This window comes from Anomaloglossus baeobatrachus, chromosome 2, assembly GCF_048569485.1.
Source record: "Anomaloglossus baeobatrachus isolate aAnoBae1 chromosome 2, aAnoBae1.hap1, whole genome shotgun sequence".
In the NCBI taxonomy this organism is placed as follows: domain Eukaryota; kingdom Metazoa; phylum Chordata; class Amphibia; order Anura; family Aromobatidae; genus Anomaloglossus; species Anomaloglossus baeobatrachus.
Window position 1 is genome coordinate 136,159,652 of NC_134354.1, and position 17,691 is coordinate 136,177,342.

Genomic DNA, 17,691 nt, shown 5'->3' on the forward strand with positions numbered 1-17,691 from the left:
AGTGGTTTATTGATTTTATCATTCCTGTTGTCACGAGAGTGCTGTGGACAACCTATGTTTTTTGCTATTCTTAGGAAAGGTCATCAATATCAGATCAGTTGGGGTCCCATACCCAGAACCCCCACCGATCAGCTGTTGCCACTTACAGCAAAAATCAGATTTTTCTAGTGTACACTGTCTATTGACCACTGATGGATAATGCAGGTAAATGTCTGATGAATATATGAATGTGGATATACTGTATATTTAGATTTAATATAACAGCAACCTGATCTTAAGAGTTAGTAGCTAAGCTCATTTTCAGGTTGCCAAGGAGTAATATGGTCTTATTACAAAAAGCAATAAAGACTGCCATTGACATCTACTCATAAATATGTATATACTCCATTCATAAGCGTTATATGGCTTGTGACATCCACATTATAATATTAGCCCAATGTTGTAAAATCTCAAGAGATCATCTTAGCTTAGAATGACAGAACTAAAATAAATTGAAACCACTGCTGTTTGCTAAGTCCGAGGGCATATTTAAATACATTAAAGAACTTTCTAATAGGGTGAGCAGGATAGTTTAATGGATGAAATCCTGAAAATCTGCCAATTTAAGGATATTTGTGAAAAGATTTAAATAGTTTGGTCAATGAAAACCTCAAATGCTGTTTTTATAGTTCATATGAAAAATTATATAGATTTAAAAAGTAGGAAAAATATATAATTTGTGCTTAGCACAATAGATGAAATCAGAAAAAAGCTTGATACTCCATTGATCCTGCAAAAAAACACATTGCTATGGAGGCTTAAGTTAACTGTAAAATAAAAAGTTGATGACTTATGAAATGTGACAATGAAAAATTTTGAAAAATTTCTGCGTCTTAAAAGGGTTTTCTGGGAGCAGAAAAATAAAGAAAAAAAATGTCATTATAAATACATTCCGAAATAACTTTAATTAGTAAATCACATTTGTTTTGTCTATAAGTATAACCACTATAGTTTTCTAAATGTATGCTGTCTTGTTACACTGGCAGAAACCTATTCTACAATATTCAAAGGACAGGTACCTATGGACATGCGCAGCAGCAAGTTTTCCCCCCTTCATATGTAGGAAGATGTGTGTCATGGGTATGACATGGTAACCAGGAGTAAGGGCACCTAGACTGGCCTTCAGTCTAGAGGCCCTAAACTGTCCCTAATTTTAGAGGTAGGCTTGATGGTAGCCAGGTCTGGACCCCAAGCGTAGCCCTAACTCCTGAGCAGGACTGGTCTAACACCTCCTCTCCCCTACCCTCGGGGAGGGCTGGGACAGGAATAAAGAATGACATAAATACCTATAGACAGGGGAAAACCAAGGCTCAAACTCACTTCAAGCACACACAGGGGAAAAGACAATACGTGCTTAGGGAGGGGAGGGGGGGGAGGAAATAAAAAAACAACAAGGATATTTCCACCACACATGAAATAGCATACAACTATTCACCAGCAAGTGGATCACCATGCACAAAGACCGATAATGCTGGAGCAAAGCTAGAGCTATCTTCGGCATGTGCTTCTAGGTGCCACCATTTTTTATATGGCGGACCACCATTTTCGTTATATGGCGGAGGCAGCTCATGATAGGACATCAGCAACCTGTGACCCCAGCAGCAATTCACTAGCCAGCAGGAATTAACGCCTGCTAAACCGAAGACCAGAGAACACTAAACAGTCAACGTCCGACTCTGGCTGAGCAACTAAGATGCATCAGGACGCTTGCCAGACTCTGCAATGTAAACAGAGTCTGGAGTCGCAATGACAATGTGCTCCCAATTGATTTTCTAATCCAGGGGTCACCAGCCTCTAGTTCATGATCTCAGCACCATGATAAGTAGCTCACAGCTCTCTGCCAGATGGGTACATTAGCATCAGGTCTATAAAACAACTGTGAAGAGAAGGTTTCCACATGGTAACCTTTGTGAGTAGCCCCCTACAGATGAGCCGATCTAGATGCCAATATACTAGGGCAGTGATGGCGAACCTGTGGCACTCCAGCTGTTGCAAAACTACAATTCCCATCATGCCTGGCCATTCAAAGCAAAAGCTTTGGCTGTGAAGACATGATGGGAATTGTAGTTTTGCAACAGCTGGAGTTCCACAGGTTCGCCATCACTGTACTAGGGGGTCATTGCATGATATTACCAGATAGTTTGGTGCTTGTAGTTGGATGCAATGCAATAGTGTGGTATGTTTGTCTATAAAAATATTGAATGGAGATAAAGTGGGCATCCCTGGATGTAAGTGTACTGCCCATAAGGGTGGAGGCACAAGGTATTGGTGTATTTTTTATGGCAACTTTGGCTATCTTTATATCGTGCTCTCAGTGTCACTATGATAGATATGTAGCTAAATGTGGCTCACAACCATCTCTCAGAGCTGAATGTGGCTCTCACAAAAAGAAATGTTGGAAATACTGTCCTCATCTAATACCGGAGATACCAGAGTGCTGAGATAAGAATAATCTGCTCACAATGCTGTCCAATTTGTCTATCTGATCTAATACTAGATAAACTAGGGGTGCTGAGGTAAGATGAAGCTCCTCACACTGCTGTCCACTCTGTATTTGTGGTCTAATACTGGATATACCAGGGGTGCTGAAGCACGAAAAGGCTACTTACTCTAATGTCTACCCTGTCCTTTTGATCTAATACTGGAGATACGAAAGGTGCTTAGATAAGAAGAGGACGCTGACTCTGCTTTAGAACATGTCTTTGCAGTCTTATATTTGAAATACCAGGGTTGATGAGGTAAGAAGAGGCTGCTCACATTGCTGCCCACCATGTCTTTGTAGTCTAATTCTGCAGATACCAGGGGAGCTGAGATAAAAATAGAATATTTACACTGCTGTCCACCATGTCTGTCTGATCTAATGTTTGTGATACAAAGAGTGATGATCTAAGAAGTTGCTCTTACAGCTGTCCACTCTAGCTTTCTGATCTAATACTGGAGATACCAGGGTGCTGAGGTAAGAGGAGGCTGCTCACACTGCTGTACACCCTGTTTTTCTGATCTAATACTGGTGATACCAAGGGTGCTTGTAAAAGGATGATTACAGTGCTTTCCAGCAAGTCTTTCTGTCCAAAACTTAAGATATTATGGGTGCTGAGGTAAGAAGAGACCGCTCACACATGTGTACACCTTTTTCTGATCTGATCTGATACTGAAGATATCAAGAGTGCAGATGGTGCAAATCAATATTCAGGATGTAGTTAGGTCAGATAGGCAGTGGTTCACAAAACTCCTATCCAACAGGCACAAATTACTGATGCTGAATAACTCCCTGCAAATCTTTTTGTACCATCTCTAGTGTTGTGGTAAGAAGATGCTGTTCACACTGCTGTCAACCCGTCTTTCTGATTTAGTACTTGGAGATACCAGGGGTACAGAGGTAAGAAAAGATTGCTCACACTGCTGTTTATCCTGCCTTTCTTATCTAATCCTGGAGATACCAGGGTTGCTGAGGTAAGAAGAGGCTGCTCACATTGCTGTCGACCCTGTGTATCTGATCTGATAGTGGAGATAGCAGCAGTTCTGATGTAAGAAGAGGCTGCTGACACTGCTGTCCACCCAGACTACCTGTTCTAATACTTTACATTCCAGTGCTTCTAAGGTAAGGAGAGACTGCTCACACTGCTGTACTTCTGTCTTTCTGATTTAATACTGGAGATAGCAGGGATACTGAATTAAGAAGAGGTTGCTCACACTACTATCAACCCTGAATGCTGAAAGTCTGATGTGACCTAGAGATTATTTATACCAAATACTGTCAAGTTATCTCCAAGAGAAAGCAGCAGAACTTCAAATTGCACATGCTCACAAGCATCTCTCCTATCAACTTTCTAGTCCAGGCTTCTGTCAGACTTAAACATTTTGTTGTTCTACAGTGATTATCTCCCTAGACAAACTTAGTGCAATTTGCTAATTCAAGATATTTAAAAATATATTAGTGTAGAAATGTATTAATTTCCATTTTTTTCTCATTTTCTCTCTCTTATCAGAAAACGCGTTTAAGGGGATAGCTAGCTGTGTCATTAAAGTGTTAATGTTGAACTCTTATGTATTAGCTCCATGGAAGATCTGTGGTGATAAAGGACACAATTGTGTTTAATTGTTTTATTTGCATATTTTGTGATTTCAGATGTACATACGGTACTTATGTTAACTGTATAGTTGTTTTATTTAAAAAAAATATTACACGTAGTGATGAAATTACAGCGGTACAACTAATGTAATATCTGGTAGTGAGAACTAGAGCACATAACTATACAAATGTCTCTAGAAACATGAGTGTCACTCAAATGATTGCGCTAATGTAAATCAGCTTCAAGCTCCGAGGACAGATTGGCATCTTCATTATCGCTAGCACCATTTCACTGTATTTATTAATACTCGGCTTCTTTGTAAAGCCTTGTAACATGCCGAAATAACTTGAATGGCAAATGCATATGTTAACATTATGCTGACTGTTCATTCTGTAACAGCCGTACACAGTTAGTGATAGACTTCATTAGACAGAATGATCAGGCATAATGATATAATGAATAATGGAGCCAAAATATTTCAATATTATTTGCACAAAATGAGTTAATAACCAAATAGTAAATCTCTGGATCTCAGAGCAGTAATATCAATAAGTGCTATCATTAATGAAGATGTGTTATGTGACCATTAGGAGCAGAATGCACAAGGGTTAAATCTATTCGTGAAAATCTATGGGTTTTTTTTTACAGAATATAAAAAGTGTCATCTTATGGTAGAAAAATATACATTAAATCAGACAAGAATGTAGAGTAATGAAAAAAATATTTACTTAGCCAATATATATGAAGTTGTATTAGAAAGTGTGCATAATATTAATCCAATTAACATGGATTGGGTGTTATATCTCCTCCACCGTTGCCCCCACCTCCATTCCCACCGTCTCCTCCTCCATCACCGCCACCTCCATTCCCACCGTCTCCTCCTCCATCACCGCCACCTCCATTTCCACCGTCTCCTCCTCCATCACCACCACCTCCATCTCCACCGTCTCCCCCACCACCATCACCTCCATCTCCACCGTCTCCCCCACCACCATCACCTCCATCTCCACCGTCTCCCCCACCACCATCACCTCCATCTCCACCACCATCATCACCTCCATCTCCACCATCACCTCCGTCTCCACCATCATCTCCCCCTCCATCATCACCTTCGTTACCACCATCTCCGTCATCACCACCTCCTACATCTCCACCATCATCTCCGCCTTCTCCATTATCTCCTGAACAATTTGCAACTGGCTGTATGAGGATGTCACTAGATTGACAATCCCCCCTGCATAGTTGTTGCCAATAAATTCCAGTGGCAGTATTTAGATTAGCAAACCTACAATTGTCATACCACCATCCACCACCACCAACATATGCACAATTTGACCCTGATAAATCATTGTCTCGATCCTTTGTGGAAAATTTCATATTGTCATGTCCTGCACTGGGTTCTCCAGATGTCATGGCATCACCAGCATTACCCGAGTACCGTCCCAGCCTAATCCGATAGCAACGACTTTCTCCCTCAAGTGAGAATGAGTCATAATTGGCTAGGTGCTGTAGTCCAGATGAAGAGTGCAGGCGAAACCGTACACGGTGTAACTCCTGAGTACTCAATAAATGGATATGCTCATTACCTAACCAATGGTCAGCTTTTAGATCTCCAAAACCTTTCTTATAGCAATCCCAAGTGGTGTCCCAGATCCTTGGATTTCTCTGACAATTCTTTTGAATGAGAGTCCAACCTCCATCTTCCCCACCAAGGTCACACCATACCAAAAGTCGAAGGCTTGGTACTGGCTCCACCACATACAGGCCACTTTTTCCTTTTATTGCAGTGCAGCTCTTAGGATAATTTTTACCTGTCAATCAAAGCATTATATATCATTTAGAAGCATAAAATATCCTGCATTACTAAGGCATCATATGGGAGCACTGGGAGTGCCTACAGCTCGTTAATATTCATGGGGCCTGCATGGAGTTCTATGTGTATTCCTAGGTGAATTTCATTGAAAAATGGGTGTAATCTTGAGTTCTAACAGGATAGCTTTTAGTACAATAACATACTTCACAACTTTTGAGTAACTTTGGTGAATCTTCCAGTAGTTTGTTGACTGTTATGGTCTCCAAGCAAATTAGGGTACTGTCTCACTAAATGATGTACCAGCGATTCCGACTACGATACGACCTGGTCAGGATCGCTGGTGCGTCGCTACATGGTCGCTGGTGAGCTGTCAATCAGGCAGATCTCACCAGCGACCAGCCACCAGCGACTCTGCGCTTGGTAACCAGGGTAAATAACGGGTAACTAAGCAAAGCGCTTTGCTTGGTTAGCCAATATTTAACCTGGTTACCAGCGTAGGCTGCTTACACAGAGTCGGTGCTCGTTGGTCTCCCGCCGTCAAACACACCGATGTGTGCTGCACAGCGGAAGACCAACGAGCAAAAAATGAACCAGAACAGTGTGTAACGAGCAGCGATTTCACAGCAGGGGCCAGGTCGCTGCTTAGTGTCACACACAGCGAGATCGCTGATGAGGTCACTGGTACGTCACAACACCTGTGCCTCAGCAGCGATCTCGCCAGCAATCTCGCTATGTGAGAAGTACCCCTTAGAGAGCTGTGGGCTGAATGATCTTTCAGCTGATAGCTATCTCTCCATACACAGAGACACTTAGCTGAGCAGTCTTGTGCTGCTTATGGCAGCGGATTAGCTCCAGGGAGAAAAAAAGGATCCGTCATTGAAAATTTAACATGCTGATTTTTCTCACACCATCTGGCATCATCTTTCAGTGGAGTGTTGTAAGGCGGGCTTTGCACACTATGACATCGCAGGTGCAATGTCGGTGGGGTCAAATTGAAAATGACGTACTTCCAGCATCGCATGCGACATCGTAGTGTGTAAAGGCTCGATGATATGATTAACGAGCGCAAAAGCGTCGTAATCGTATCATCGGTGCAGCGTTGGAGTAATCCATGATTACGCTGACGCGACGGTCCGATGTTGTTCCTCGTTCCTGCGGCAGCACACATCGCTGTGTGTGAAGCCGCAGGAGCGATGAACATCTCCTACCGGCGTCACTGCGGCTTCCGTAGGATATGCGGAAGGAAGGAGGTGGGCGGGATGTTTACATCCCGCTCATCTCCGCCCCTCCGCTCCTATTGGCCGCCTGCCATGTGACGTCGCAGTGACTCCATACGACCCGCCCCCTTAATAAGGAGGCGGGTCGCCGGCCAGAGCGACGGTCGCAGGACAGGTGAGTCCATGTGAAGCTGCCGTAGCGATAATGTTCGCTACGGCAGTTATCACAAGGATATCGCAGTTGCGACGGGGGCGGGGACTATCGCGCTCAGCATCGCAGCATCGGCTTGCGATGTCGTAGTGTGCAAAGTGCCCCTAAGTCCCCCATTAGACCATTGGTGTGATCAGCCAACTTTAGTCTACATCCTTGGCCCCCTTCACACATCTGTCGTGTGAGGTCTGTTTTCACACATACCAGAGACACGGGCTCATGTAGACCCATTAAAATCAATGGACTTGGTCACACATTCATGGTCCATGTGGAGCACATGCATTTCCGTGTGCTCCTCATGGGTACATGTTTTTTGTCTGCCGGCAGCATGGGTGTCACACAGACCGCACATGTCATCCATGTGATGTAGTGTGCCCTCTCCTGTGGAGCCGTGAGTGTCCTCTGTAGGAGTACGCAGCGTCCATCCCCACGATCAGGGTTTGGACTGCTGCGGACTATAACTCTAGTCTCCCAACTGAGAATACTCGCGTCTCTGCATCATAAATTGGCATGCTGTGGCTCGGAAAGCGAAATACTTGCACTGCACAATGCAGCGCTTTGGACACAGCGAAAACACGCTAAGTCCAAAACACTGCAAATTCTGATTCTGAGTAACCTACCCTTAATAAGCCAAAATCAGGAGTGGAACGATTAGAGGAAAAGTATAATGGAAACATGGGCAGCACTTCTGGATTTTTACCCACTCATGGTTTTGTCTACAAATACTGAGGTAAAAAACTCACCAAATACTCAATGTGTGCATGGGGCCTTAGCAAGTTAAAAGCAGCAGATTTTCGGGAAAAAAAATGCAGCAGGAAAAACACAGGGTACATGGCAACATATGCTAATGACTTGGAGAGAAGACAAATTATTGAGGAAAATGATCCCTCATTGCTGACTAATAGTGACTCACCGCTGCTCGGATAGTTTAGGATATCGTCTTCAGTGATTCCATTTAACATATGGCTATTCTGAATGTTTAGTATTGAAGACAGTTCCAGCTTGTACCCATAAGCAGCACATATTACCCCACCGATCAGGAGTAACAGTGCCAGAGACCCTTGCTTCCCTTGGACTTCTGGATGAAAAGAAATATTAGCGCAATCATTATTAATAAATGGAGCAATATCATTTTAGTGATTATATAACTTATTTCCTAGCAGGTTCACCTTGATTACCAAATATATGCCTTTAAATCAATCCATACACAAATCTATCTATCTATCTATCTATCTATCTATCTATCTATCTATCTATCCATCCATCTATCCATCCATCCACAAATAAATCTATCCATCCATCCACATATCTATCCATCCACAAATCTATCCATCCATCCATTCATCCACAAATGTATCTATAATCCACAAATGTATCTATCCATCAAAGCATAAATCCACAAATCTGTCTACCCATCCATCCATCTACAAATCTATCTATCCATCCACAGATCTATCTATCTCTCTCTCTCTCTCTATCTATCTATCTATCTATCCATGCATGGATCTTGAAATCTATCTATCCATCCATGTAGCCATCCACAAATCTATCATCCACAAATGTATCTATCCATCCATCCATTCATGCACCCATCCATCATCCACAGATCTATCCATCCACAAATCTATCTATCTACAAATCTGTCTATCCATCCATCCATCCATCCATTCATCCATCCATCAATCTCTATCATCCACAAATGTATCTATCCATTCATGCACCCATCCACAAATCTATCCATCCATCATCCACACATTTATCTATCTATCTACAAATCTGTCTATCCATCTATGCATCCTTCCACAAATCTGTCTATCAATCCATCCATCCATCCACAAATCTCTATCATCCACAAATGTATCTATCCATCCATGACCCATCTACAAATCTATCCATCCATCCATCCATCCATCCACAAATGTATCTATCCATTCATGCACCCATCCACAAATCTATCCAATCCATCCATCCATCCATCCATCCATCCATCCACAAATCTCTATCATCCACAAGTGTATCTATCCATCCATGAACCCATCTACAAATCTATACATCCATCCATCCACAAATCTGTCTATCCATCCATCTACAAATCTATCTATCCATCCATAAATGTATCCATCCATCTACAAATCTACCTATCCATTCATGTATCCATCCATCCACAAATACATCCATCCATCCATCGACAAATCAGTCTACCCATCCATTCACAAATCTATCTATCCATCCATCTACCCATCCATTCACAAATATATCTATCTATCCATCCTTCTATCCATTCATCCACAGATCTGTTTATCCATCCACCCTTCTACAAATCTATCTATTCATCCATGCATCCATACACAAATCTATCCATCCATCCACCCATCGTCCATCCATCTACAAATCTATCCATTCATTCATCGATCCACAAATCTATGTATCCATGGAATAGAATTGAAGTAGAACTGGTGAAAAAAAGATGTTCGTACAAGTCCCAGGGTAATTACACAATTTTTTGAAAGTTTATCATCCAAGGAAAAAAAGGAAGCGCTCTGACACCATTCAAGTAAAAAATAGACACTTTTTTTTTAAAATGCATCCATCAGCTCCTGAGCCATCCTCAAACATTTACTGTATCTATTCACAAACCAAAAAGTCCAGCCAAGTTATTTGTAAACCTTGAATATATGAGGTGTCAACTGCATCACTGCCATATACAATAAATACTTATACAATTGAGGTACATAGCACAATTTGTGTGTGTGCCCACCGACCACAAGGCAAACTTTCATTGATTGGACCCTTATTTTTTCTATCTGGTATAGCTGTAAGTACCTCAACTTTCTAAGTACATTTTGTAAAGCAGTTTATATTTCCTATATTCCATCTTTTCTTATAGCTCTTAGGCTATGTATGCACGTCTGCGTGTTGCATGCTTTTATGCTGCGTTTAGAACTGCAGTAAAACTGCATGCGTCCTGTGTCCCCAGCACAATCTATGAAGATTGTGTATAATCCAACTGCACGTTGCGTTTGAGAGCGCAGTGTTTCGGATGCTGAAATTTTGATCCAAAACGCTGCGTTCTAAAAAGCAACATGTCCCTTCTTTTGTGTGTTCTGAATGCTTTTCCCACTTTTTCTATGGCAGAGCAAGCATCCAGAATGCATGAATTCTGCATCCATTCTGCAATCCAAAACGCAGCTTTTCGGCTGCTTTCTGAAACGAACGAACGCTGGGGAAGATTTGGCATGGCAGAACGCAGATGTGTGCACATACCCATACAGTGGCGGCTGCACTATTGTTTGTATTATTGCAGTCTCAGCAGCTGGTCCCTGTTCACATTTGTCTTATTCTGTTAGGAGATGGTGGTCAGAATTTTTTTTTTTGTATCTATTAATCTATTACAAAGTACATTGTACATACATATACTCAATATATTTTGTTGTACATATTTCATAGTTCTCAGGTGTCAGTGGTAGGATTACCTTAGAGCACTGATATCTATAAAAAATACACCTTGATTTTCAAACCAACTAGAAATGTGACAGTCAGCTGTAAGAAGACCTTAATAATACTACTTGAAGGATTGGGACCATTTTTAAGGAAAGTCATTCAGTGAGAAATAAAAGCCTTGTCTCCCCTTCCCCATCTTTATAGGGTTCCTTCCCGTCCCTCCATTTCTTCCTTACCTTCTTCCTTCCATTAAAATTTGATCACTTTTCTTATCCCTCCAATATCCTTCCTATATTTCCCCGTTTTTTTCTATTTCCCATGTTTATTATATTATTTTACTATTAAAATTTAAAAGCCAATAAAAATAATTGGAAACAGAAATAAAAACCGTGGCAAAGAGACGCCAGCAAGGCTGGTCAATGGGCTCTGGAATCTGTACGGATCAATGCAAGGGAAGGACCTGCTTCTGTATCCCATCATCTATGTATAGCCAAACTATCTTCTTTTGCGCCCCCATTACCCCCCCATAGAATATTTCACTCATATGCAAAGATATGTTCCTTATTGAATCTGAATGGGCATAGCACTCAAACATACTATCACCTATATGATATATAAGAAACTGCTGCATACATAAGTCTGTATGTGTATATATATGTATATATATATATATATATATATATATATTTATATATACAGTATATATATGTATATACTGTATATATATATATATATATATATATATATATATATATATATATATATATATATATATATATATATCAGCATATACACTTGAGGACCACTTTATTCTAGTCATCTGCCTTTTTATGTATTGCCCATGGATCAATACTGCTGAACAATTTCAACACCCAGTGGAATCTGTGCCAAGGAAGTATGTACTAAGGCCAAATGAGGTCCAATAGATGGGTGTCTCCAATATAGTGGCCATTCAGTGTCCATTTCACAGAACATAAGCACATAAAACTATACTGCACATTGTACTGACTGGCATTATTTTTTTATGCTCCAATAAAAACTGCTGATTTTCTCCATAAGGCTATGTTCACATGGGGTGGTTTTGCTCAGGTTTTTTCTGCAGCAAATCCTCATCTTTTTTTAGGAAATAACCTGTGGTTTTGCACTTCCTCATTGATTTGTAATAAAAAACGGTGTAAAAATCTCGAAAAAAAATGCAGTAAAAACAGTGAAAAGAATTGACATACTCATTCTTTCAAAAATGGAGCAAAAACCAAAGTGGTTGACATAAGTCAGGAAAAAAAATGTTGTGTGTGTGTGTGTGTGAGATTTCAGGAATCTCATAGGTTTTGCTGGGACTGTGAGGGCAGTGCCTTATTAGCATGGATTTGCATAAGACAAGGCAAAAACCATGTGAAAACCGCAGCAAAAACGCCCTGTGTGAACATAGCCTTACTGCTGGAGATAAAAATGGTGAAATCATTAGTTATTGAGCTGAATCAGGCCCATAAGGCAAGCTATAATTCATCTTACCCATTTTTGTCCAAGTAGAATTGGGCTCTACATTTCGCCTTGCCCGCCAGTCCTATTTATACCATATGGACCATAGGGAGGGGATGTAACAAGTCTTTCAGAACAGCTGTGAACCAGGGATAAATGATGTTTAATAACTAGGTGTGAAGGCGACTTCTGTCTGTTTGAGGAGCGGAAGGATCCATCTAGATTACATGAATATACAACATACTTGTGATAGGACTGCTGCAGTGAACACTGAAGATTAGGCCAAGACGATGATTCAGCTGATGTATTACACACAGGGAGAAGCAGCAATGTGTTATATACTGGGGATGGAGCAGCGTGAGAAATGATCATACATCCTACAGCGACAGAGGGAAGGAGGAGCGGATGATGAGCAGCACATAACAGATGGTTCCAGAGCAACATATATCTGTGAATTGTGTTTTATCAGAAAAGAGCAAAGTGAAGAAATGGTTTTTAGTGTAATGTGGTTACAAACAGAATCAAGTGTATGCGGCCTTGTCATTGCAAGCACTGGATACCAGGCAGCAGAACAATGGATGCTTGACACCTACGAACAAGCAGCTGGAAGATACTATTTGACATATCCTTTGTTCTTTGGTTTTCTTGTTTTTGTTATCTCCCTGCTATTTTGATGCTTTTGTTTATATTAAAATTACCATAGTCACATTAACTAGTAATTATATCTACAGCACGCATTTACTTTACATCTTCTTTGCAGATAGGTGGCCTCCTTGGCTGACAAGTAGTTAAGGGTTAAGCACAGGGCATCAAAGATCTCTCAGTGGATGCCTAAGGGTATGTGCGCACGTTGCGTACTAGCCTAGCACCGTAAAAGGTGCGCTTCAGAGCGCAGCTGAAAAGCTCCGTTCTGAGGCGCATGGTGCCGGCGAGAACGTGCGCTCTGCCTGCAGCTCCTGCCATAGACAGAGCAGGAGCTGCCGGCAAAGCGCATGGAAGAAGTGAAATGTCATTTCTTTTTACGCAGCGCTTCGGCAGTAGCCGAAGCGCTGCGTTGTAATATGCCACGTGCGCACGGCCCCTGCACAATCTCCATAGACTGTGCAGGGGATGCAGGACGCATGCAGTTACGCTGCGCTACAAAGCGCAGCGTAACTGCATGAATTTACGCAACGTGCACACATAGTCTAACCCAGATAACACATGTGTAGAACCTACAGAGAAGCATCCTAATTCTATATGTATAAATATATATATATATATATATATATATATATATACACACACACACACACACACACACACACACACACACACACACACAGTACAGACCAAAAGTTTGGACACACCTTCTCATTCAAAGAGTTTTCTTTATTTTCATGACTCTGAAAATTGTAGATTCACATTGAAGGCATCAAAACTATGAATTAACACATGTGAAATGGAATACTTAACAAAAAAGTGTGAAACAACTGAAAATATGTCTTATATTATAGGTTCTTCAAAGTAGCCACCTTTTGCTTCGATTACTGCTTTGCACACTCTTGGCATTCTCTTGATGAGCTTCAAGAGGTAGCCACCGGAAATGGTCTTCCAACAGTCTTGAAGGAGTTCCCAGAGATGCTTAGCACTTGTTGACCCTTTTGCCTTCACTCTGTGGTCCAGCTCACCCCAAACCATCTCTATTAGGTTCAGGTCTGGTGACTGTGGAGGCCAAGTCATCTGGCGTAGCACCCCATCACTCTCCTTCTTACTCAAGTAGCCCTTACACAGCCTGGAGGTGTGTTTGGGGTCATTGTCCTGTTGAAAAATAAATGATGGTCCAACTAAACGCAAACCGGATGGAATAGCATGCCGCTGCAAGATGCTGTGTTAGCCATGTTGGTTCAGTATGCCTTCAATTTTGAATAAATCCCCAACAGTGTCACCAGCAAAGCACCCCCACACCATCACACCTCCTCTTCCATGCTTCACGGTGGGAACCAGGCATGTAGAGTTCATCCGTTCACCTTTTCTGCATCGCACAAAGACACAGTGGTTGGATCCAAAGATCTCAAATTTGGACTCATCAGACCAAAGCACAGATTTCCACTGGTCTATGTCCATTCTTTGTTTCTTTAGACCAAACAAGTCTCTTCTGCTTGTTGTCTGTCTTTAGCAGTGGTTTCCTAGCAGCTATTTTACCATGAAGGCCTGCTGCACAGAGTCTCCTCTTAACACTTGTTCTAGAGATGTGTCTGCTGCTAGAACTCTGTGTGGCATTGTCCTGGTCTCTAACCTGAGCTGCTATTAACCTGCGATTTCTGAGGCTGGTTACTCGGATAAACTTATCCTCCGCAGCAGAGGTGACTCTTGGTCTTCCTTTCCTGGGCGGGCCTCATGTGAGCCAGTTTCTTTGTAGCGTTTGATGGTTTTTGCCACTGCACTTGGGGACACTTTCAAAGTTTTCCCAATTTTTCGGACTGACTGACCTTCATTTCTTAAAGTAATGATGGCCACTCTTTTTTCTTTACTTAGCTGCTTTTTTCTTGCCATAATACAAATTCTAACAGTCTATTCAGTAGGACTATCAGCTGTGTATCCACAAGACTTCTGCACAACACAACTGATGGTCCCAACACCATTTATAAGGCAAGAAATCCCACTTATTAAACATGACAGGGCACACCTGTGAAGTGAAAACCATTTCTGATGACTACTTCTTGAAGCTCATCTTGAGAATGCCAAGAGTGTGCAAAGCAGTAATCAAAGCAAAACATGGCTACTTTGAAGAACCTAGAATATAAGACATATTTTCAGTTGTTTCACACTTTTTTGTTAAGTATTCCATTTCACATGTGTTAATTCATAGTTTTGATGCCTTCAATGTGGATCTATCTATTTTTTCAAGATGGCTGCCACATATGTAGTTGATGGGAGGTATGTATCGCATAGGTAGTTATCCTCTGTGATGTAAGCCCAGGTGTAAGCTCTAATATACCTAGTGCTAAGAGAGTTCTTAGGACGCTTCAGGGCCAGGTTTTACTAGCAGCCGGAGAGATGGACGAGTCTGGCTGCTAGCATACCCCCACCCATGGTTTTCGTGCATTTGTTAAAATAGAGACTGTTTGTCTCAAAAATGGTCTGTGTGTGGAGGTTGCTATACCTCCAGTGGGACTCGTGTGGAAAGGAACCATATACAGTGCCTTGCGAAAGTATTCGGCTCCCTTGAATTTTTCAAACTTTACGCACTTTTCAGGCTTCAAACATAAAGATAAAAAATGTAATGTTATGGTGAAGAATCAACAACAAGTGGTACACAATTGTGAAGTTGAACAAAATTAGTTGCTTATTTTAAACTTTTTTAAAAAAATAAATAACTGAAAAGTGGGGAGTACAATATTATTTGTCCCCTTTACTTTCAGTGCAGCAAACTGACTCCAGAAGTTCATTGAGGATCACTGAATGATCCAATGTTGTCCTAAATGACTGATGATGATGATAAATATAAGCCACCTGTGTGTAATCAAGTCTCCTGCTCTGTGATAGTCTCAATGTTTTGTTTAAAGGGCAGATAGCATCATGAAGACCGAGGAACACAACAGGCAGGTCCGTGATACTGTTGTGGAGAAGTTTAAAGCCGGATTTGGTTACAAAAAGATTTAAAAACTTTAAACATCCAAAGGAGCATTGCGCAAGTGATCATATTAAAATGGAAGAAGTATCTTACCACTGCAAATCTACCAAGACCTGGCCGTCCATCAAAATTTTCTTCTCAAACAAGGAGAAGACTGATCAAAGATGCAGCCAAGAGGCCCATGATCACTCTGGATGAACTGCAGAGATCTACAGCTGAGGTGGGAGAGTCTGTCCATAGGACAACAATCAGTAGTACACTGCATATATCTGGCCTTTATGGAAGAGTGGCAAGGAGAATTTCTCAAAGATACCCATAAAAATTGTCGTTTAGAGTTTGCCACAAGCCACCTGGGAGACACACCAAACATGTGGAAAAAGGTGCTCTGGTTTGATGAAACCAAAATCCAACTATTTGGGCACAATGCCAAACGATATATTTGGCATAAAAGCAACACAGCTCATCACCCTGAACACACCATCCCAACTGTCAAACATCGTGGTGGCAGCATCATGGTTTGGGCCTGCTTTTCTTCAGCAGGGACAGGGAAGATGGTTAAAATTGATGGGAAGATGGATGGAGCCAAATACACCGAGTGGGCAATCCCGCTGGAACATTGGGTCCTCCATCCCCGCTCCCCCCAACCTTAGGGCTAGGGACACAGCCCTTAATGGGGTAAAGTGCATTGCTGTTAGGGCAAAGTCCATGACTAAAGGGACAAAGTCTATGATGGGGTTGGGGCAACAGTCCATGGGGCAAAGTTACAGGCAGCAAATTCATTTGGGCACCACACATCACAATTCACATTACATCAATACGATTGGTGTGTTCAGGGCGGAACATTGACAGAATGTCCACCTCCTTACAGTATCACTAAACTGTTCAGTGCCAGTTTGATATTTATAGTGGTTAAGTCCCCTATATCACTGCATATATTGTTCATTATATATATTGGGGTTGATGGTCATTTTAAGATCTGTCACATATGTATAAATCCAATGGCAAAAATGCTTTATTCATCTTTAAAACACCTTGAGATTAGTTAATTCTACCTATATAGGGCCATTTCTGCCTAGAAGTGAAAAAAAAAATATAAAAACAGAATACAAGCCTTGTTTTGTCAGTTTGCAAATAATTCTGCAATTTCTAAAAAATTCTTGCAGAAATGTGAGAATTGCAGTACTTATACACTTTGGCCTACTCCATCTTTTGGCTGCCTTGTTGGAATGGTGGCATCTTTTGACATGTCACTTTAACAAGTCAGATACATTTAAGAAAGATTTCCTTTTAATTCCCGGCAAATGTGAAGAGAGCAAGTGATTAATTTTATAGTGTGATGAGAAAGCATAAAATGGGCTTAAAAATGCTTTTGTAGTAACACTTGCTAAACACTTTTCACAATCTGAGATTCAGTTTTTATCACCGAGAAGAAAACCAGTTTGAGCTGATTTAGACGTTCTCATTCCGCATTTTCTCATTAGAAAGCACATTCTCATACTCGTTCAGCAGGGATTGTTCTAATCTTTTTCTCATCCTTTGAGGTCAATAAATATCTGTGTTTTTTTCTTTCATGCTGTTTCGTGAGCAGCTGTAATAAAGGGAAGGTTGTATTAGAGAGTTTGTCAAGTGAAATTCAGCGATAGAACCATTTTATTAAGACACTGCAAAACCCTTTAGATTAATCATCGTTGGACCCATTTATGTAAAGCATAAAGGACTGAAGAAGGACAACTTGGGATATAGATACAATATGTAGATGAACTATATACCTCCATTAATCTCTTTTTACTTAAAGGTCACAA

The 17,691-nt window shown here is 41.2% G+C and overlaps 1 protein-coding gene across 1 annotated transcript; it reads right to left on the minus strand.

The window, feature by feature from the left end:
- Nucleotides 1-4,892: 4,892 nt before the first annotated feature.
- LOC142287542 (fibrinogen-like protein 1) lies at nucleotides 4,893-12,321 on the minus strand. Its single transcript, XM_075333453.1, has 3 exons — nucleotides 12,307-12,321; nucleotides 8,267-8,431; nucleotides 4,893-5,923 (listed from the first exon to the last, which is right to left on the minus strand). The coding sequence occupies exons 1-3, from the start codon at nucleotides 12,308-12,310 to the stop codon at nucleotides 4,893-4,895; spliced, it is 1,200 nt and encodes a 399-aa protein (XP_075189568.1). The 5' UTR covers nucleotides 12,311-12,321.
- Nucleotides 12,322-17,691: the final 5,370 nt, after the last annotated feature.